This window comes from Lampris incognitus, chromosome 3 (genome assembly GCF_029633865.1).
Source record: "Lampris incognitus isolate fLamInc1 chromosome 3, fLamInc1.hap2, whole genome shotgun sequence".
NCBI classification, from domain to species: domain Eukaryota; kingdom Metazoa; phylum Chordata; class Actinopteri; order Lampriformes; family Lampridae; genus Lampris; species Lampris incognitus.
Genome location: NC_079213.1, coordinates 97,887,094 through 97,910,245, shown reverse-complemented (window position 1 = coordinate 97,910,245; position 23,152 = coordinate 97,887,094). Strand labels below are relative to the sequence as shown.

The window sequence follows — 23,152 nt, the reverse complement described above, 5'->3', positions numbered from 1 at the left end:
TTAGGAATCAAAGAAAACATTGACACAGTAACCCAATAGGGAAGGGTAGAGTGCAAGGCATCCGTTTTGATCAGAGCTGGATGGATGGCTCTGTGTCGCTGTTCAGCCTCCGTGGTGCTGAAGCAGCCGAACGGCCCAATGAACGGCAGAGGGAGACTGAGCGTGTGGGAGTGCCCACGTATTTTCAGGAGTTGGTTGCCTAGCCGTCCGAGCTCTCTCAACCAGGTTAGAATAATGCTTTTTTTTGCTTTTGAATAAATATCTGTCAGAGAGTCATCCATTTTAAGCAGATGCTGTTTGCTGTCAAAGGGCTCTAATATTTGACGCAACAGGTGGCTATATTACATCTCAGCATTTCTGCTTGAGGACACATGATGGAAGGCATGCAAATAACATTTCTGGGCCACAGCCCACCCTGCCATACGATCTGGTGTAACAACACATGACTGAAATTGGATGGCGTTATTTCCAGTCCAGCCTCGTCAATATAATCGGAAATGGAGTGCTTCTCCATTATGATGAGTACCATTAGATTGGCTCGCATCAGCGGGGAAGGTCAAAGCAATCATCGGCTGCGGACCGTTCTCCCTTCACTGGTGCAAAGACCTTTAAAGAGGTGAAATGGAAGACAGTTGGCCAGCCTCAAAATCGACAAGACATTTTTCCAATCTATTCCAATGGCAATTTTATTTTTAGGCGTACTTTAATTTTGAAAACCCGTAACTACCGCTCATTGTACGTCATATCCGGGTAGGCGGTTCTGTCCATATGCATGCAACCCGAATCGCCCACGAAATAGCAAACACAGTGCTTTCTGTAAAGAATACGGACGTATCACGTAACATTTACTTGCGTTTTTACCGAAACCCAAAACCGCAATTTTCAGGAATATAATCATGGTAGGTAGTTCTCATTTCAGATTCTACCCGTAGTCGCAAAACGTCACGGAACCGTTAAAGTAGTACGTTCACAGATGCTAAGCTAGTGTTAGCAAGTTAAGGCTGTACTAATTAGTTGGCCAACTTGCTCTTTTAATAAATGTATTCTTTTTACTTATACACAGTGATATATACTACAAACAAATGTATGTACAAATGAAAAGAGACGTAATGAGTAATGGACATATGGTCAACTCGGTCTAGCAAAAAAAACAAAAACGAACATTAAGTTATCATTAGCTTCATTATGCCTGCAGTTAACTACATTAACGAATCTGAAGTGTCATCACTTAAAGAGCACATAAATTATTGAAGGGTTGTTTCTTTTGCTAAGCTCAAATAATTATTTGATGGGTTATAACCCATCAAGTTAACTACAATGTAAAGTTAGTAAAATCAGGCTATACAGTAATATATTTTTATGTTATGTATTAATTTTTCACGTTAAAATATTCACACAGATTAACACTCAGCCCAGTTATTATAGCTGTCACTTTAATGCAAAACAAACTATTTTTGCAATTCAACAAAGCAAATACAGCCAAAGAGTAGAACTGAAAAGCTCAGCCTGATGAGCCACGAATAACTAAAATTTTCTAAATTTTCTCTAAATGTGGTTCTTCTTCTAGGTACCTACAGAGTTTAAGGCCCTGATCCAGCGATTTTATGTCCTTCAAACAGAGCGGGTAGAGGCTTATAGACTCTTTGAGGAGTAAGTTGCAATAAATCTGGAAATTTGTAAGACCAAGGCTTATCATAATCCGCTACATACATTTTACACTGTCAGCTTGTTTTTCATCCCCACACATGTTGCATAACAACTTCTTAGGTCTATTCCCCTTACCTGAGTGCCCATAGACAAGTAAAGTGAATTGCTGGCCTAATGTTGCCTCTGCTTCTGTTTGACTGTTTACTCCCTTTCTAGAGGACACGAGGCCTACTTGAGGACAGGGCCTCACTATGATTTTGACCACTACAGACAGCTGGTGCATGAGATCACACAGGCCTTCTGCGGCATCTCCAAAGAAGTGCTGGAGATTAAGGAGAAACTGCACCAAAACTTTGACAGACCAGACCTCTCAGAGCACATAGAAAAGCTTCAGAGCAAAGAGAAGCAGAAACTTGAACTGGTAGGAAACACTACATTCATATGTATATATTCATATATAACTTTGTTAAAAGAAACACTCAATGGTAGGGAAAGTGCTCAACAAATAAGGAGCATAATAGAGTAGCTTTATTGACAGCTGATGATTACTTAAGGCATGAAACAGGCTTGTACTGTCTCATAAAGAATTTACTTGACTCACTGGATTATATATATATATATACGTATAATATATATAAAACTTCGTTAAAAGAAACACTCAGTGTAGGCAAAGTGCTCCACAAATGAGCAAAATAATCCAGTGAGTCAAGTAAATTCTTTATTCTGTCTCATAAAGAATTTACTTGGCTCACTGGATTATATAAAATATACGTATAATATAGCCAAAACATTATGACCACTCACTGGTGAACCAAATAACATTGATCATCTCCAAAGAAGGGCACATATCAAAGTCTGGGTAGATTACATGATAAGCGAACAATCAGTTCTCGTAGTCGATGTGTTGGATATAGGAGAAATGGACAGGAGTGAAGACCTGAGTGACTTTGGCAAATTGTTACGGCCAGACGACTGGGTCAGATCAGAGCCCTAGAAAGAGAGAGTTACATCAATGAGGGGTCAGAACGCGAGAGGGTCACGTGGTTCATGTAGCCGCCGAATAGTTCCAAACGGAGCTTGGCGGGTCATTTAAATGAACTGCTTAACTGCGATTTCTGGTAACTACTAACCAATATTTTCAGATTTTGCATTTATATATAGATATAGATATATTCCAACGTGACACATATTCTATGCGCATGTGTAGGAATTGACGAGCTGTCACGCTTTAAATTACATTGTTAATTTGATTCAAACATGCTTGTAAAATGGTCATCATTAAAATGTTAACTGTAGCTTCTTACCTGTAAATTAACCTTTGATTAATGCGAGAAACATACCTTTGCCATAGAAATCCTATTGCCCCGGGTCGCACTGTTTGGAACTATCCGGGGCTCCCATGATCCGCCATTGTTGTTAAATAATTGGCCCATTGACGTCTACGGAGTTGACGTAACTCTCTCTTTCTAGGGCTCTGGGTCAGATCATCTCTGAAATGCCAAGGCTTGTGGGGTGTTCCCGGCCAGCAGTGGTGAGTACCCACCGACAGTGGTTTGAGGAGAGACAAACCACAAACTGGCCACAGGGTGTTGGGCGCCCAAGGCTCATAGATGCGCAAGGGCAACGAAGGCTATCCCGTTTGATCTGAAGTGACAGACGGTCTGCTGTGGTAAAAGTCACAGAAAGTTTTAACGATGGTTATGGGAGAAATATTGCATGACACAGTGCATGCACGCTGCTGCATATGGGCCTGCATAGCCGCAGACTGTTCAGTGTCCATGATGACCCCTGTCCACTGTCGAAAGCAATGGGAACACAAGCATCGGAAATAGACCTTGGATCAGTGGAAGAAGGTCGCCTGGTCCGATGAGTCCCTTTTTCTTTTAGATCATGTGGATGGCCTTGTGCGTGTGCGCCGTTTACCTGGGGAGGTGATGGCACCAGGATGCACTGTGGGAAGACACCAAGACGGTGGGGAGAGTATGATGCTCTGGGCAATGTTCTGCTGAGAAATCCTGGGTCCGGCCATTCATGTGGATGTCAATTTGACACGTGCCACCTACCTAAACATTGTTGTAGAACAGGTACACCCCTTCATAGCAATGGTATTCCTTGATGGCAGTGGCCTCTTTCAGCAGGATAATGTGCCCTGCCACACTGCACACATTATTTGGGAATAGTTTGAGGAACATGACAAAGTTTCGAAGATGTTGCCCTAGCCTCCAAATTCTCCAGGTCTCAATCTCATTGAGCATCTGTGGGATGTGCTGGACTGACAAGTCCGATCCACAGTGGCTTCACCTCGTCACTTACAGGACTTGAAGGATCTGCTGCTAATGTTTTGGTGCCAGATAGTGCAGGACACCTTCAGGGGTCTTGTCAAGTCCATGCCTTGGCGGGTCCGCACTGTTTGGGCAGCACATGGAGGACCAACAGCATATTAGGCAGTTGGTCATAATATTTCGGCTCCTCAGTGTATATACATATGTGTGTGTGTGCGCGTGTGTGTGTGAACTAGGGCTGTCACTTTAAGAAAAAAACATATTCGATATTCGTGGCAGAATTGTACCCATATTCGAATTTGGATTCGAATTTCCACGTAAAAAACGGTCTTTAAAATGGCAAGACTAAAAATAACCCGTAATTTATTGACCAGTAATTATTTTGATCATGCGTTTTACCATTTGTATCCACAAGAGGGGACAAGCAGACAGACAACATATTTCAGTCGAAATAATTAGTGAAGTTTAATGCAAATTATGAAGTCAAATGTTACCATATTTTCAAAAACAATTACCACAGAGTATGCTTCTCAAACAAGTAATATTAATGTCAATAATCCTCACGGCAATTGGGCTGCATTCAGCGCTGCCATGGCAATGTAACGTAGGCTACTGACAGAACGTGGCCTATAAGTAGCCTAGGCAAGCCCACCAAACTAAATAACTAAAATAAATAATAATAGTAATAATAAAATAAAAAATAGTGGGTTATGTGGCCTTTGTAAATACGATTATACATAGCCTACACATAGGCCTAACTGGACTGGGAGGCTACAAATTATTCACCAGGAATATCAACTGGTTAACGTGTTCAGTGTCAAGAGCGGGGCGCTTTTTGTTAACAGTATTCCCAGCTGTGGAAAAGACTCGCTCAGAACGCACTGATGTCCCGGGAACACTCAGCTACTTTCTTGCAAGCTGCGCCAGGTGGGGATATTTTGCGCTACCCAGCGTCTTCCACCATAGAAGAGGATTGCTGTCTGCCGGCATCGTTGTCTCTCTTCGGCAGGACCACATCTCTTGGTGCAGTACATTTTCTCGGTCGTCTCTCGTCTCGCCCCTTCCCTTGTATGTTTCTCCAAACAGATCGCCCATTGCCGTCAGGGCCGTTTTTCATGCGTGAGTGTCTGAGCTTAACGAATGCTCATCTGTCCCACTTTCAAATCTCACGGCCATTTCTTCTTTAATGTTTGCGTGCACTTGGTCCTTCTGTTCCTCTGATAAATGCATTAAACTATGAAAGCGGGGATCCAGGTATGCTGCTTTATTCAATAACATGAATGTTGCTTCGTTATTTTTGTCATAACGCTTCCTCAAATCTGTGTCGATCTTTGCGGTCATTTCCCTCAAGCTGGGCATTGCATTAGAAATGGGTGAGCCAAGTTGACACAGTAGTACATGCTGTAAAGGCAGTACAGCAGAAGCTGTGGGATATTTGTTAGTTGACAAAGCCTCAGTCGCAATCTTGAACGGTCTAAGTATTTCACGCATCTGTTCGACCATGGCCCATTCAGTTGTGGTTAGTGTAATATATTTTCTATATTATCTGGATGTATCTTGTACTGCTAATATATCCATAACAGTGATTTGAGCCGGAGACCAATTCCTAACGTCTGGTCCTTTTTATTGTAACTCTCCGACTGCTGCAGCAGTCAACATCTGGGGTATATGAGAGCCTAGCTTAACCACCACTAGGTAGCGCTGTTGGTCTACTAATGATTATCATTCAGCTAAGCCAGCGGTCGGGAACCTATGGCTCGCGAGCCATATATGGCTCTTCCGGTGACGGCATATGGCTCCCAGACAATTTTGAGTTGAAAATTATTTTTTTTTCAAAAAAATCAGTTTGGAACTGATTTTAAAATACTTGTGATATTTCTTAATAATACTGTCATTTTAAAGTAAACAGAAATTAGTTTTGAAGATAAATTTCACGGGTCACGGGTCACCCGTGGGTCGGGTCGGGAACCAATGGCTCGCGAGCATGTCCGGGTCATTGTAAAGGTGAAGAAATCAATTTTATCAGATAGCCAACTAGTTTATCCGCTTCAACCCTTGTAACGGAAAAGATGGCGAAAAGAAAAAAAGACGATGATTACCGTGCATTCCAGGCTGCGTGGACAGAGGAATTTGCATTTGTGGAGAGAGCAGGATCTGCGGTATGTCTAATATGCAATGATAAAATTGCATCGATGAAACGGTCAAATATAAAGCGGCACTTCGATACGCACCATGCTTCATTTGCATCGAAATATCCAGCGGGGGACAGCAGGAAAAGGGCATGCGAGGAGCTACAGCGGAGAGTGCAGACGAGTCAGCAGCAACTACGTGTGTGGACCAAGCAAGGTGACGGGAATTCCGCTAGCTTTGCGGGGGCTTTGGCAATAGTAAGGAATGGAAAGTCATTCACAGATGGCGAGTATGCCAAAACATTCATGCTTGATGTGGCCAATGAACTGTTTGATGACTTCCCAAATAAAGACAAGATAATCAAACGAATAAAAGACATGCCCCTGTCTGCAAGAACTGTGCACGATCGTAGCATCATGATGGCAAATCAAGTCGAGGAAACACAAATTAAGGACATAAACGCCGGGACATACTTTTCTCTCGCGTTAGATGAGTCAACAGACGTTAGCCATCTATCTCAGTGCAGTATCATTGCCAGGTATGCTGCAGGTGACACACTGCGTGAGGAAAGCTTGGCTGTTTTGCCAATGAAAGGGACAACAAGAGGAGAGGATTTATTCATGTCTTTCATGGAGTTTGCTAAAGAAAAAAAAACTACCGATGGATAAACTTATTTCTGTCTGTACTGATGGTGCACCCTGTATGTTGGGGAAGAACAAAGGATTTGTAGCGCTTCTCCGTGAACATGAAAAGAGAGCCATCCTAAGTTTTCATTGCATCCTGCACCAGGAGGCGCTTTGCGCTCAGACGTGTGGCCAGGAGCTTGGTGAGGTGATGTCGCTGGTCATTCGAGTGGTCAACTTTATTGTTGCCCGAGCTTTAAATGATCGCCAGTTTAAAGCTCTGTTAGAAGAAGTTGGGAATCATTATCCCGGTCTGCTTTTACACAGCAACGTCCGTTGGTTGTCAAGGGGGAAGGTGCTCAGCCGTTTTGCAGCTTGCCTGAGTGAAATCCGGACTTTTCTTGAAATGAAAGGCGTCAAGCATCCTGAGCTAGACAACACTGACTGGCTCCTGCAGTTTCACTATCTCGTGGACATAACTGGCCATCTGAACCAGCTCAATGTGAAAATGCAAGGTATTGGAAATACAATCTCATCCCTTCAACAAGGAGTGTTTGCATTTGAAAGCAAGCTGGAAGTCTTTCTCAGGGACATTGAAACAGGTCGTCTTCTGCACGTTGAAAGACTGCAACAATTTAGAGATGCATGCTTAGCAAGTGACTCCACTCAACATCTGGATCTCCAGCAGCTAGCTGGCTTTACGTTCAATCTCCTGCAGTCATTCAAAGCACGTTTTGGAGAATTTCGTGCGCGCACTGGTCTTTTCAAGTTCATCACTCATCCACATGAGTGTGCAGTGGACAAAATCGACCTGACATGCATCCCCGGGGTCTCTATCGGAGACTTTGAGCTGGAAGTTGCTGACCTGAAGGCATCAGACATGTGGATGAGTAAGTTCAAGTCACTTAATGGAGAGTTGGAAAGTCTTGCGCGACAGCGAGCAGAGCTGGCGAGGGAACACAAGTGGACAGAAATGAAAAATCTTCAACCTGAAGACCAGCTGATTCTTAAAACTTGGAACGAGCTTCCTGTGACATACCACACAATGCAGCGTGTGAGTATTGCCGTATTGACCATGTTTGGCTCTACATATGCATGTGAACAGTCTTTCTCGCATATGAGGAACATTAAGACCAACCTACGCTCACGTTTAACTGATGGAAGCCTCAACGCCTGCATGAAGCTCAACCTCACCACGTATGAACCAGACTACAAGGCCATCAGCAAAACCATGCAGCACCAGAAGTCGCATTAAAAGTAAGACATATTTAATTTATTATACGTTAAAAATACTATATGGCTCTCAATGAAATATATTTAGAAATATTTGGCTTTTATGGCTCTCCCAGTCAAAAAGGTTCCCGACCCCTGAGCTAAGCAATGAGGATCAGTATACTAGTTAGTTCGAGATTTGACAATTTTTTCTCAAATATTACAGCTGCAACAGCTGCCTGTTGTTCCGATGCCCTGCAGATCATTTCATATGTACTATTCCATCGCGTGATGCAATCGTTAATTAATTTATCAGTTTTCAAGCCCAGCAAACGCTGTTTATCCTCCAATAGGTAGCTGTCGGTAGGTGACCTGCCGAAATGTGCGGCTGCTTTCTTTAGCCTGCTAAGTGTCGTGTCTATGGCTCTGACGGCTAGCCCTTTACGTACAGCTAGATTGATTGTATGTGCCATGCAAGGTATGTTAACGGTATCGAGGTACCTCTCCACAGCTGCATGCACATAGTTATGTGCATTGTCTGTTGTGACTGCGATCACCGATTCACGGGGAATGTGAAAATCCCTCAGTGTGCCAGAAATGCACTCCGCGACATTTTCTGCAGTGTGGCTACTTCCCAAGTCTTTCGTTTGTAGGACAAAATCGTTCAGTTCCCATGCCTCCGACATTACGTGTGCTGTAACTGTAACATAAGAGTCTGTGGCTACAGACGTCCACCCATCTGTAGTGAGTGCAATTTCCTTATCGCTTAGTATCTGGCGTACATTTTCACGAGTAGTATCGTAGAGTTTCACAATGTTTTTAGTTATTGTGGTTCTGCTCGGGATAGTGTAACGTGGCTCAATTTCACGGAGAAAATCTTTAAAGCCTCCACCTTCCGCGATGCTTATTGGCCGCATGTCTTTACATATGAATTTGGTGAGTTGTGAAGTGATCGCCTCTTTTCGTGTAGAGGACAGAGCAGCTGAAGGTGAGAAAAACGTTGTCAGCCTGGGTTGTTTAGCAGCAGCAGACGCACCAGCAGGGTCCTGCAGTTCTTTGTATTCGGCCGGATGATGGAACTGCATGTAGGTTGGTCGTGGAACTATGGTATGCTAGTTCACGCTCACATAGTTTGCATATTACCTTGTCCTTGTTTTCAGTCTTTCCATTTACAGTCCAAAAACCAAAGTGTTTCCAAATCGCACTCCTAAGATTCTCTGGAGTGACGATCTTTCTGGTATGCTGATCATCGGGCTCGTTGTCGGCAGCACCAAATTCCTCCATTTTCTCATTTCTGGCTGCAGCCTAGGCCTACGTTTCCGCTCCATGGACTTATGGGTAATGGACTTATGGGTAATTAGAGCTGGAATTCTTGCCGTAGCCCACTTTTGGCATTTTTGACATTGATTAATTAATAATTTTAAAGTACAATCAATGTATTTATTATTTATTTATTTATTCAATTCGAATTTCCCCATTTACATTCGAATCTCATGTTTTTATGCAAATTCGAAATTAAATTCGATATTCGAATATAATGTGACAGCAGTAGTGTGAACTAATTTTGTTAACGAAAACTATGACTAAATATGTTCGTCAACGACCTTTTTTTTCCATGACTAAGACGAGACAGTGACGAGACGGCACTGATGTCACTGTGACTGTAACTCAACATGCAATATTGTTGACGAATAAAGACAAGACTAAAATGTAGTATAATAATAAACTTTACCAAAATCTCCTTTTATTTTCATTGATAAAAAAATGAGAAAAAATATTAGACTTTTTTGTTATTAATTACAATCCAAATGTCTTGTTCATTGGATGGCATGTGCAGCGGTTTCGTTTCCTGTTTTGCATGCACCATATGAGGACTACACTAGCACAGTGAGGAGTAGCTAACGTTATATAATGACAACAACAGGGCTTGAGAGAAAGAAACGAGCTGATATTTGGGCCCATTTGTGGTACAATGGGGCTGTGAAAAAAACCGAATGCATTGTTTTATCAGAAGTGAAGCAATGTGGCCATAGAATAGCTAGTAAGAATACCACAAACCTAAAGAGACACATTAAGGCTCAACACAAAGAATACCACAAAATAAGTCTGTGAATGTTCTCATTCATCCAGGTCATGGTTATCCAAAGGAGCTGAATCAAGTGCAACTGGACTTGGAATATATCCGTGAAGACGTTTCGCCTCTCATCCAAGAGGCTTCCTCAGTTCGTGCCTTTCTGACGAGACCAAGCTAGTCTAACTGGCTGGTGATGAGACTCAGAATTTATCCTCTTTGGAGTCGTTGTCAGAGCTATAGATCTCCATGGCTCTTTGTGTTCCGATGTTTACCAACATCGTTTCTTTCTCTCAAACAAATGAAAATCAATAGCTCCGATAACGACGGGCACGGCCAAACATCGGTACACAAAAGAGCCACTCATATCTAAGGCTCTGTTAGCGACGGGCGTTGGTAAATATCGGAACACAAAGAGCCATGGACATCTATAGTTCTGACAACGACTCCAAAGAGGATAAATTCTGAGTCTCATCACCAGCCAGTCAGACTAGCTTGGTCTAGTCAGAAAGGCATGAACTGAGGAAGCCTCTTGGATGAGAGGCGAAACGTCTTCACGGATATACACCAAGTCCAGTTGCACTTGATTCAACTCTGGATAACCACAAAATAACCATTGGCGTAGATATATGGTCTAAAAAGGGGCTCAGAGCTTCCTTTTTTGCAATCAGTACTTTTTTTTAATTCCCCCCGCCCTTTTTTTTTTCTCCCCAACTGTACTTGACCAATTACCCCACTCTTCCGAGCCATTCCGGTCGCTGCTCCACCCCCTCTGCCAATCCGGGGAGGGCTGCAGACTACCACATGCCTCCTCCGATACATGTGGAGTAGCCAGCTGCTTCTTTTCACCTGACATGGAGGAGTTTCACCAGGGGGTATAGCGCGTGGGAGGATCACGCTATCCCCCCCCCCCCCCCCCCCTAACAGGCGCCCCGACCGACCAGAGGAGGTGCTAGTGTGGCGACCAGGACATGTACCCACGTCCGGCTTCCTACCCACAGACACAGCCAATTGTGTCTGTAGGGACACCCGACCAAGCCGGAGGTAACACAGGGATTTGAACCGGCAATCCCCGTGTTGGTAGGCAATGGAATAGACCGCTACACTACCCGGACAACCAGTACTTGTTATTTTAATATGATATAATAAAGCTGAACACATACTCCCCTACTCTTGTGGATGAGTGTACAAGAAGAATGGGGGATCCAAAAAAAAAAAAATTACCATTATTACTGATAATGGAAGCAACATGGTTGCTGCTTTTCATTGCAACGGTGAAGAAGACACCAGGTCTGAGGAGGGCAAGTCCCCAGGATATCAATGAAGAATATCAGAGAACAGAAGACAAAAGGTCCGTGTGTGCATGATGTTCGTCATTTATATACTTGTGTATTTTAGAATGCTTATACATGTGACGTGTGTGCCCAACACAAAACCCAATGCACAGTCCTTCCACATTCTGTGACTATTCACTGTTTTAGACATTTCTCCTAAAATTTGATCTGCAATCAGCATTTTTAATATTTCTTGTGATAAATTATGTGCTAATGTATAAAATTAATTCTTCTTGGGGGATTTATGAAAAGTGTGTTCTCTGTTCATCTTTCCATTAGGTACGGAACCTTGGAAAGGAGCCCCTGCGTGGTCCATACCCTTCAGCTTGTGGTCAAGATGATCCAGAGGGAACACACAATCAAACCACTGCTGGATAAAGTCAGGCAGGTGGTGAAACTGTATCACAATCATTTGTTGCCACAGAGTGGTTGCTTTAACAGTGTGGACTCTTCCTCATCAAAGACTGTCCTACCAGATGGTCCAGTTCTTATTTGATAATCTCTCATTTTCTTAAAGTGAAGGACTATCTTACATCGGTAGCTGACATCATGATCTCGGACTGCCTGCTACCCGGTGAGTGGCAGAAGGTGGCTATCTTCGGACACTTGCTCCTTCCATTTGCAGAACACATGAAGGTGCTTGAAAGTGACACCAATTCCCTATCCATTGTTGTGCCCACACTGTTGGACTTGAGGAGTCACCTGTCTGAGTTCTCCCCAGCTCATGGAAGGAACTACAAGGACGTAGCTACACTGGCACAGAAGATGGGTGCAAATATGGAGCAACGTGTCCGCTGTTTCCTTGATGTCATGGCCTCTTTCTGCAGCTGCATATTTTGTTGACCCCAGTGTGTCAGCTGAAGCCCTTATTGAAAATGATGATGAAAAAATTCAGAATCTTCTAAAAAAGGCTGAAGACTACATTACTCATAGTGTGCCACTAAGACTGCAAGAGGAGGTGACTGATGAGTAAGAAGAAATTGGGGATACAGAGGCTTCAGAGACTTTTCGGTGCCAGTTGTCCATCGAGGCCCCGGACGTCAGACCTCTATCAGGCAGGAGATTCAGAAATACAAAGAAGGGCTTTCCCATGCTAACACTGAGGAATTTGTTATGGATTTTTGGACTTATCAGAGTTGCACTGTTTGCACATGTGAAATCTCTGGCCTTGGACCTTCTGGCAATGCCAGCATAACAAGCCTTTGCCAAGCGTGTCTTCAGTTTAACTGGTGACCTCACAGGCGGCCGCCGCAACAGAGCAAGAACCACATTGGAAAGAAGTGCTTTTCTAAAGCTAAACAAAATCTAAACAGTGTGATGGCTACCAGAGATTGTTTTGGTTGTAGTTTTCTTTTTCAGTTTTCACTTTCAACAACACAAAACAATCACACACAGACACACACATGCTTTTTATTTGCACCTTATCACGGTTGTTGTTATTCGAGCAAATCTTGCCTTGTTTAACCTTGAATATTGATGCCATATGAACTTGCTAGACAGCAAATTTGTCAACATTATATTCGTCTTATTAATATTAATATTATTAATTCGTTATTAAGTGCGTGGGGCACCATTTTTTTCTTGTTAACGCCAACCTTAGATCTATTTATTTTTATTTTTTTAATGCAAGCAAAGCAGATTGCAGTTGGTGTGTGTACAGTTTTCAGTTTTATTAGACTAATTGCTTTTATTTCTGTTGTTCAGAACAGAACGGTAACTTCGTCGTGTACTTTGGGCAAGCAAAAATTTGGTTTCAGACCGTTTATCATCTGTGCATCTGTCATTGTTAGTAGTTTTTAAAGAGAGTATTGGGCCCCGGTTGTTGAATCGTGGCGGTTGAAAATGAGTATGAGATCAGAACATGTTCCATGTCTGGACGTGTTCCTTAAATTAATGCCATCGGACCAGATACACTCTGCAACGCTGCCTTCTTCATCCTTCAACATGTATTTTTCATCAGATAATGACACGATAAAATATGTTGAATAAGACTGAAATGACAAAAAAAATAATTGGTTTTGGCTTGACTAGATTTACTGAAATGTTAATCAGTAATAATCTGATGGCTAAAAAGACTAAAATGTAAAGTTTTCATTGACTAAAACTATACTATAAACTATACTATAAAGTACTTAGGGTTTTCTTTGACTAAGATGAGACTGAAATGCCCAGACTTTTAGTCAACTAAAACTCGAATCAAAAAAAAAAAAAAAAACAGGATGAGGTTGACTAGATATGATAAAATCTAACAAGGACATCCGACACAGGACTAAGACTAAATAAAAAAAATAGCTGACAAAATTAACACCGGTGTGTGTGCAGGTGGCACTACGTGGGCCTAGGAAGGTAGCGGGTTGGTAAACCTGACCTTTTTGCCATTTTGCAAATATTTATAAATAATTAAACCGCCTGTGTAATTATTATTTATTAAGCTTTTGAGGTCAACAGCTGTTGCTGTCCAGTAACTTAGACTATTTACCACAAGGGGGCAGTGTTCTTATGGCGATCTTAATTAAAGTGTACTGGGCAAAGGTTTTAAGGTACATTTGCCATTGGCGTCTTTATAGAACAACACATTTTCTTGTGCTGACATATCCTCGTCCCTTTGCATTTTTTAACACCACTATTGTAAATGGATGGTAAATAGAAACGATTTAATTTTTCTTGTTTTGGTTTCGTGCTAGTCAAAATATAAGATTTATAAATGGCATCGTCACGCTTGTGGTGGGATGTTTTAACGAGTTGCTCCATGTCTAGGAAGCATCTCTTGCCCTCTCTCGTCACAGTCGGACAGACCGAGTCAGACTGGTGCTAAAATGTAATGGCTCTCCACATTCTTGAACAGTCCACATACCATCGTTAATGAAGGCGACAGTGACGTGTCCCAACACCTACTCTTTTCTCTTCTGCTTTCTGGCAGTATTGTCACTGTAATGACATAATTACTATTTTCATCATACTCCTCTTGTAGCTACCAGACACTGATGAATGTCTTTGCGTATGTCTTTTCTGATGCACCTTGTCAACAGACAGCCAAATTGCAGCTGGCCAAACAGAGGGCGCAGGATCACCCTGAGGACGAAGGCTGTCAGGAAAAGATTCAAGAGATCAAGCAAGAGTAAGAACAGTTATCACCCCCCCCACCCCCACCCCAATTCACTACTGGACTGCCACTTATGATGTGGTGGTTCTGTGTCTCGCACAGGAATGTGTTGTATTTTAGCCAGAGAACATGAGAGGGAGTGTGTTAATGCAAATACATATATTAGGGCTATGATTTGGTTCAGAATCAGATTTTATTTATTGGCCATGTAGGTTTGCACACACATGGAATTTGACTCCAGTTTTGTGGCTCTCACAGTGTACTTAATATAGAATAACAACACAACAATCTTCAGATATATGCACAAGGATTGACTATATACAGAGGTGAAATAAGAGGCGATAAAGAGCAGTGGTGCAGAGAATATATTTGGTTGCGGGCGCAAGCCAAAGGCGAGTGCTGTAGATGATCACTAGGGGTGGGACGATTCACAAATCTCACGGTTCGATACCTCTCACGATTTCGATGCAATACGATGCAGTGGACGCCTTGGTAAGCAAGAGACAAAACAGCATTGCAGTTCTCTATTTTTAATCTATTTTAAGAATTAGGCCCAACATTTTGGCATTGTCAAGGCACGTATTCACACGTAATGCAAGTGCAAAAGTTCTAACAACATTTTGTGCTATCTTGTGTGACACAATTTTTACTTTACTTTAAAACTTTAAACTAACAGAGCAACATTTTCAAAGTTTAATAACTTTGTGGGGAAAAAACAGACCTGCCGCCCCCAGAATGCTCCTAAAATTGTATATATTTGCATTAAAATTAGTTTTAGATCCATTGCACACAAAAAAGTTACAAGATCTACCTAAAACGACTATGAGCGGTCAAAATGACCGTGCGTAATTTGCGCGTCATGTCACTATATAGGACGTGTGTTGTTCACATCATTTCTTTCACAACGTTCAGTTCTTTTTTTACATTTCACGTTTTATAGGCCTCGTTACATTAGATTAACAATATGTGTTTTCCGTTTTTCAGGTATTTCCAACATATCTGGTTACAGCCGCCGTTTCAGACGCAGACTACCACCGAGGGGTCCACGGTGGTGTAGCGGTCTAAGCATTGGCTTTGTGTCGATGCAGCTGCCCACTGGGGACCGGGGTTCGCGCCCCGGTCTCGTCAGATCCGACTATGACCGGACTCCACGAAGCAGCAATAATTGGCAATGCTGTCTTCGGGAGGGGGGAGGAGTCGGCTTGTGTTCGTCACATGAATGCGTCTCTGTGTGTGTCGGAAAAAGCAGTGGTTCAGCCTGGATTCGCCTTGTCACGAAAGTGGGGAGGCGTCTCCTTCGAGACTGCCAGCCGGAGAGATGCAATTGGCGAACACATGCAGTACGAGGGTGGGTGTTTGAACTAAAATAGGGATCGATTGGCCACTAAATTGGGAGAAAAAAGGGAAAAATCAGAAATAAATTTATAGACTACCATCGAGGCGTTGCAGTATTTACAGGCGTTGGACAGCGGCGATTTTAAATTGTTTGAAAAAATAGTACTGTAACAATCATGGATGTGTAAACTCACTAGCTCGTTGGCTAACGGGTCGGACCCATTAGTTGACTGCTTAACGTAGTCGCCCGTGGTGCAGGAGACCCGGGTTCGCGTCCCGGCTGCCGCCTGAATTTGCTACAATATTATAGTTGTTAAAATGTTAATTTGGGTGTCAGTCGTTTCCTAACAGACATACTAACATATGCAGTGGATTAATATCTCAATTGGGTATTTATCTTGACAGAATATAGGGTTTAAAAACTGGCAGCCATTTTAGGTAGGAGTGAAATCCTGGTCGTTCTAGTTAATAACACATGATCTTGCGAAATGGGGAGCGTCTTGAACCGTGAGGACCATATCGAACGATTTGGAATTCGACCCAGTACGTCCCACCCCTGATGATCACAGCTGTGATTTTATTCACAATAACACACCACCTGAGGTGTTCTATTGCTTTTACACAAATTTTTTACACTGTAAAAAAAAAAGGACCTAAAACTTTGTTTAAAATATATCTTCAATATTTGCAATTTCTTCCACCAAAAACTGTAGTGACTTGTTGCTGTGCAGCTAAGTAACGATGTCACATTCTGAGCAGTAAAGTGAAGACAAATGTTGCGAGCATATAAACTAGTTTATGTAGAGCTTTCTGCTTTTATACATACTGGTTTTGCTTGTGTAAGCTAATCGGTACAATACTGTTCTTTGTCCAGTTAGAGAAGAAGGTGTGGGTGTTGTAGGATATGTGTTAGCGTTAGCATCAGAAAAGCCTGCTTGCTTCACTAGTGGCATGTGTGTGTGTGTGCACACATGCACGTGCATTGTCTAAGTCAAGCTGTCTGGATATTTATTGGGTATCTGTGGCACGGTGACACAGTGGTTAGCGCCGTCCCCTCACAGCAAGAAGGTCCTGGGTTCGAACCCCAGGGTAGCCCAACCTTGGGGGTCATCCCAAGTCATCCTCTGTGTGGAGTTTTCATGTTCTCCCCGTGTCTGCGGTGGGTTTTCTCCAGATGCTGCGGTTTCCCCCACCATCAAAAAGACATGCATGTTAGAGTTAAGACTCCATAGGGGTCTGTGCCCCTGACCAAGGCATGGCAAGATGAACTGGAGTTGGTCCCCAGGTGCTGTACGGCAGCTGCCCACTACTCCTAGCTACACAGCTAGGATGGGTTAAATGCAGAGCGTAATTTCCCCACATGGATCAATAAAGTATCTCAAAATGAAAAAAATTAAAATTTTGAAACATCCACTTTTAACATGGCCTCTTGATGACAGCTGGTGAAATCAGAAGTCGATGAAATCAGCTTTTGGAAGTGGAATAATACCGCTGAAGTGATGGAGCTCCCATGATGTTTTAGTAACTATGGCTCTCGGCCAATCAGATCACTTCATCACAAACGGGGGGGGGGGGGTCAGTGAGTTAGAGACATAATCTCCAGTGTGTGCTTACTTAATGCACAGTGGTCACCCTATAACTAAATGTGAGGCTCCGCTCTCTGTCTGCTTCTCCCCTCCGCTCTTTCTCTGCTTCTCCCCTGCCTGTCCAGCATCATAAAGACCAAAGAGGCTCTGAGTGAGATCATGCAGGACTTCAAGTATGACTCTGAGGAGTGTGACTGACGTGCCGTCTCCCAGGAAGTCCGCTACTCTCCTAGATCGCCACATGGTGATTGATGGATCGACTCCTCTCTGCTGCTGCAACTTCTGCCTTGAACTCATCCGCTGCATTTATCGATCCCCCTCTGGCTCCACCCTGCTCAGTACCGCAGTCTCATTTTACCCAGGGGTCATTTCTGATGCAGATTGTGTGTGTGTGTGTGTGTGTGTGTGTGTGTGTGTGTGTGTGTGTGTATTACATGCATGTTTGTATGAATACATGTCTCAGCAAAGTCATCTTGTGTTAAGATGAAATGTGTAAATAATCTGATGTGACATTTTAAATAAATCATTCGGACGAAGCTTGCTCATGTCTTTCGGATACCTGAGTGTGAAGATTTTTTTTAAACAATAAAAACACATTACAAGACAAGTTTTTGTTCTTTTAATGTTTTATGGACATTTAGACATTTTTAGAGCCGTTATTAATAAAAGAATATAACTTAAAAGAAAAATCAAGATTCCTTAAATATACTGTTACAAAAATATAGGACATTTAAAAAAAGTCTTCAAAGTCAATTTAGATAAAATACAGTATTTACAGTATAATAAAGCGGTAACTTGTTCCACTGGGAGACAGCTGAACCAGCCTACGTTGTTATTGGTGTGCTTTAGAAATAGCCCACATATTAACTGCGTGGAGGTTACACAATATAGTATTTTTATATTATTGGTCACTTGAGCAGTTAACAATTTAGGTTTTGGTTGGGTCTTTTTTTTTATGCCCCCCCCCCTTTTTTCTTCCCAATTGTACTTGGCCAATTACCCTATTCTCCGAGCCGTCCCAGTCGCTGCTCCACCCCTTCTGCCGATCTGGGTAAGGCTGCAAACTACCACCTGCCTCCTCCGATACATGTGGAGTCGCCGGCCGCTTCTTTTTTCACCTGACAGTGAGGAGTTTCACCAGGGGGACGTAGCGCGTGGGAGGATCACGCTATTCCCCCCCGCCCCCCCCGCATAGAGCTCCGGAAGTCACGTGACTAGTGTTTACACGGCCATGTTGGCAGGAAGACGAGCGTGTGCACTGAACAAAAATGAATGGCGCCAGCAACGATTTCATGCCGCCAGAGTTCACTGCGCATTTTAATTCCAGAGACATTGAACGCTATATCGCGAAACCCGACAGATCAAACATTACTGACCCTTATGATACCCCCGGAGAGGGGCTTTTCACGAGTACTGAAACAGCCGGAACGGGCAACGTTTCAGACCTGCAGTACCTATCCAGACACCTGATCAACTTTCCCTCGTCCTACTCTGGGGAGTCGTTGAAAGCCTACAAAAGCCTGGAGGGGTACAAATGGACGAATTCTGGATTCGTGACAAATATTCAGCTTTGGAGTCTACCGACTAAAAATTGCTTTCTCGTCACTGGAAGGGTAAGTGTCACTTAATGTTAGTTAGCATAAGCAGCGTAATGTAATCGGTGTCATAACTTGTATGTAGCGTTAGCTAGTCTATATCTCCGATTTACCGAGACTTAACTACATTATCACTGTGTGAATGCAATTCGAAAGGCACCACCTCATACATTAAATTATACCTTTATGATAAACCTTTATGATAAACAGCAGTTACTGTAAGGATGGGACGTAGTCGGGTAACAGAGGAATCACTCTTTTCCCCTAAAACATAGGTAAATAGAAAATGTCCAGTCACGTTTTGGTCAACAACAGGCTTAGTTTTTTTTATATTAGCCTTTGTTAGCCCCGCAAAATCCACGCTATGATGCATAGGTCGAACTTGCCTTTTAGTAAAATAAAATTGTCAGAAACCGTAATAAAAGCCTGTTAAATAAATAATATATTGACGTTAGGAAGTGTTGTATTCTGTAGCTGATATGAAGTGGTCACTACACAAGCGGAATCCGTTGCTTGTGGGGTCCCATCGCTCAGTTTTCCTCTGTTTGCTTCTAGCACGTTTTATGGCAGTAATCCATTTATGTCGCCTTTCGGGATCTTTAGGAATCCGATCAAATGCTCTCTCTTTCACTTGTCCGCGACTGTTCTGGCGTCCTGGCGCACAACAGCTAGCCACCATATTCACTGTATAAATACAGCAGGCGAAGAGACTTGCTGCTAGCTAGCAGTCATTTGCCCAGCGATAGGCCCGCTTTCCTGCCAAAATGGCGGTGTTTTGATTTCGACTATTGCGTGACGTCAACTACCGGAGCTCTATAGGTGCCCCGACCGGCCAGAGGAGGCGCTAGTGCAGCGGCCAGGACACATACTCACATCCGGCTTCCCACCCGCAGACACGGCCAATTGTGTCTGTAGGGACGCCCGACCAAGCTGGAGGTAACACGAGGATTCGAACCGGCGATCCCCGTGCTGGTAGGCAACGGAATAGACCGCCACACTACTCGGACGCCCCAACAATTTAGGTTTTAATTGCTGTTAACAACACGACACACTACACAAGTTAGTAAGCTTGCAACGCCGCAAGTTTGCCATATTGGTTTTTCTATGTGTGGTACACCTTTATGGACTAATCATTCTCCACAGCTCTCCCACTGAAGAATGACTTAAGAGCCAGAAATAAAAGTCTGGACGACATGATCTAACCTCAGATGAAGCGCCTCCTCTGGTCGGTCGGGGCGCTGTTTCGGGAGGGGGTGGACTGGGGGGAATAGCGTGGTCCTCACACACACTACGTCCCCCTGGCGAAACTCCTCACTGTCAGGTGAAAAGAAGCAGCTGGCGACTCCACATGTATCGGAGGAGGCATGTGGTAGTCTGCAGCCCTACCCGGATCGGCAGAGGGGGCGGAGCAGCGACTGGGATGGCTCGGAAGAGTGGGGTAATTGGCCAAGTACAATTGGGGAGAAAATGGGGGGGGGGAGTATACAAAAGTATTAGACCACTGTGTCGGTAAAATGAGTTCTTTGGCAAACATGTCTTCCCATGAAAACCAACGACTAGCTTTATCTTTCTAGATGGCTTGAGTAAAATATGAAGTGTTTGTGTGTTCTGATGAGGCTCCACCATCAGAGTGGCGAGACTCGCTTCTCTTGCTGATGCTCAAAACAGCACAGAATTGTTGTGTGCTCGTTCTGGAACAAACAGTGCAGTAACCGAAGATGTAATTCACGTGTGTGTGTGTGTGTGTGTGTGTGTGTGTGTGTGTGTGTGTGTGTGTGTGTGTGTGTGTGTGTGTGTGTGTGTTTGTGTGTGTGTGTGTGTGTGTGTGTGTGTGTGCATACATTTGTGTTCTTGTAAAACAGCTCTAAAAAAAACTGATATGGTGGAAGACTCCACTTCATCATAATCCTGGTAGGCCAGTGGAGTCACAGAATGACGCTGGGCTGTCTCGCTTCAGCTCTCCTCTCTGTTTCGCATGGGTTCCTGCAAACTAATGTCAAGTTTGTATAATAATAATAATAATAAAAAAACCTGCAATATCCCAAATCCAGGAGGATGGACCTCTCGCACAGCCGGCCCCCTCGCGCACGGCGTCTGTTGGTTTTCATGGTTCTTGAATTAAACACCTCGGTGGCATTTAGCGGGCGCTATGAATTATCGTCTTGAAGAATCTGAGAGGGGGGAAAACACGGTTATTACAGGAAGGTTCAACAGGAAAAACTGCATTCATATTCTTTGCCACAATAATTAAAGCAACCACGCTACAGTTCTCTTGCATATTTATTCATCATTCTTCCATGCCTTTCTGCTCACCTGTAACCTAGTGATTTATTACACATACACCGCTGTCATATCGATTTTTTTTTCTTTTTTCTTTTTTGGACAATCATGAACAAGGTTGTTGCTTGTGAATGAATTTACATAAATATGCATTATTAATGAGGGATTTAACATTCAGAAAAATCTTTATTGTTGCATTTCCCTTTTTATAGATTTTACACTTCATACGTGTATCACGCTTTTAACTGTGTGGAAGACTTGGTAGGAGCGCGCTTTGACTTTTAGCGAAGATACTCGTCATGCCTTTTGAATTATTCACCGTTTTCATCTCCATAGACTTCAGTGTATTAATCACTCCGCTATTGAATACGACAACCAGTTCAGCCCAAGCGAAGCCCCAAGCTCCCAGACACTAATGTACACTCCACCAAACGCAACCTGCTCCTCTGCACTCTTCAACACTCATTTTCACTCCCCTACTCTCCACTTCATTCCCCACTCCTCCATACAGCTCCGATCCTCTCAACTACTCTCCTAAACACTTCCCCACTCCTCTATACTCCTTCACACCTCCTTTTCACAACCACCTCTTATTTCCTTCAAAACCATCCAGCAACCACCTCTAGTCCTCCTGCAACCACTTCTACAGTCCCTTGCAACCACATCTACAGTCCTCCTGCAACCACCTAGTAGCATTCTAACAACCACCTTTTGATATTATAACACCCAAGTATTAAAAAACTATTTTATCTTAGCAATTAGCAAGCAACCACCTAGTTTACCCTTGCAGCCACTTATTTAAATCCTTGCCACAACCTGGTATACCATCCCAGCAACCAGCTAGCGGCCACCTATGCATTACCCTGGCAAGTACATACTGACACCCTGAAAAATACCTAGTAACACACAAGCAGTCAAGTTTATTATTCGCTTTTGATTTGTATTTTAGAATGGCATCTACTACTACTGAACTTTTTGGGGGGGGGGGGTCATACTTCACAACTTTTCTGCTTATACCTGCCACACTTTCGCTTTTTCTTCAGGAAACGCTTTCTAGTCCTCATTGTTCTTTGTCTCTTGCTCCCTCTCTGTCTCTCGCTGTCTCTCCCTCTGTGTCTCTGTCTGTCTCACTCTCTCCCTCTGCATCTGTCTCTCCCTCTGTCTCTCTCTCTCTCCCTCTGAGTCTTTGTCTCTCTCCCTCCCTCTGTCTCTCTCTCTCCCTCTCTCGCTCCCTCTGTGTCTCTCTCTCCCTCTGTCTCTCCCTCTCTCTGTCTTTGCCTCAGCCCTTGCTATTTGTTTCCTGTACGTCCTTCTCTCAGCCGACTCTCCCTCTCTCTCTCAGGACGATCAATGGAAACCTGTCGAGGCAGCTGAACAAAGACATTACTCAAGTGACAATTTAAGTGGGTGCCACGGAACGTGAAGTGCAGAGACTACTAAAATAATTTGGTCAGGTAGAGTGAAAGCCTCCCTCAGTTTGAGCACTGAACTGAGGATGTTAAGAGGATGTGGCTTCGGGATGTGAACTCTCCACACACACACACACACACACACACACACACACACACACACACACACACACACACACACACACACACACACACACACACACACACACACACACACACACACGGCGCAGTGGTTCTGCATGCCATTTGGCCTGAGTTATGTTGTGAAAAAAAGCCTCCCTACGTCAAAGGGGAAAGAAAACACAAAAGGAACACATTACAGTGGGCTGTTAATTACATTTACATGTTCGTTTCACTTTGTTGTGGTCATCAAACAAAGATCAGAAGTCTACATCGTTAAAATACATAATAAAGTAAGAGTGCATGACTCGGAGCAGAAATGAGAGGATATCAACTTTATGCTCTTACTTCTGGGCCAGTAAAATCAAAACCGCGTTTTCACCTGATCATAAAACATGAACTGAGGCTCCACAGAGCCAACCAGT

General features: G+C 43.3%; 1 protein-coding gene across 1 annotated transcript; it reads left to right on the top strand.

Annotated features, from left to right (window-relative positions):
- The first annotated feature begins 772 nt into the window (after positions 1 to 772).
- On the top strand, positions 773 to 17,920 carry rex1bd (required for excision 1-B domain containing). Its single transcript, XM_056277516.1, has 5 exons — positions 773 to 899; positions 1,568 to 1,650; positions 1,864 to 2,068; positions 14,329 to 14,417; positions 17,449 to 17,920. The coding sequence occupies exons 1-5, from the start codon at positions 897 to 899 to the stop codon at positions 17,519 to 17,521; spliced, it is 453 nt and encodes a 150-aa protein (XP_056133491.1). The 5' UTR covers positions 773 to 896; the 3' UTR covers positions 17,522 to 17,920.
- The last annotated feature ends 5,232 nt before the right edge of the window (positions 17,921 to 23,152 follow it).

Coding starts and splice junctions, on each gene's coding strand:
- rex1bd (XM_056277516.1), top strand. Junction 1,651..1,863: donor GCTTATAGACTCTTTGAGGA/GTAAGTTGCAAT, acceptor CTCCCTTTCTAG/AGGACACGAGGCCTACTTGA. Junction 2,069..14,328: donor AGAAGCAGAAACTTGAACTG/GTAGGAAACACT, acceptor CCTTGTCAACAG/ACAGCCAAATTGCAGCTGGC.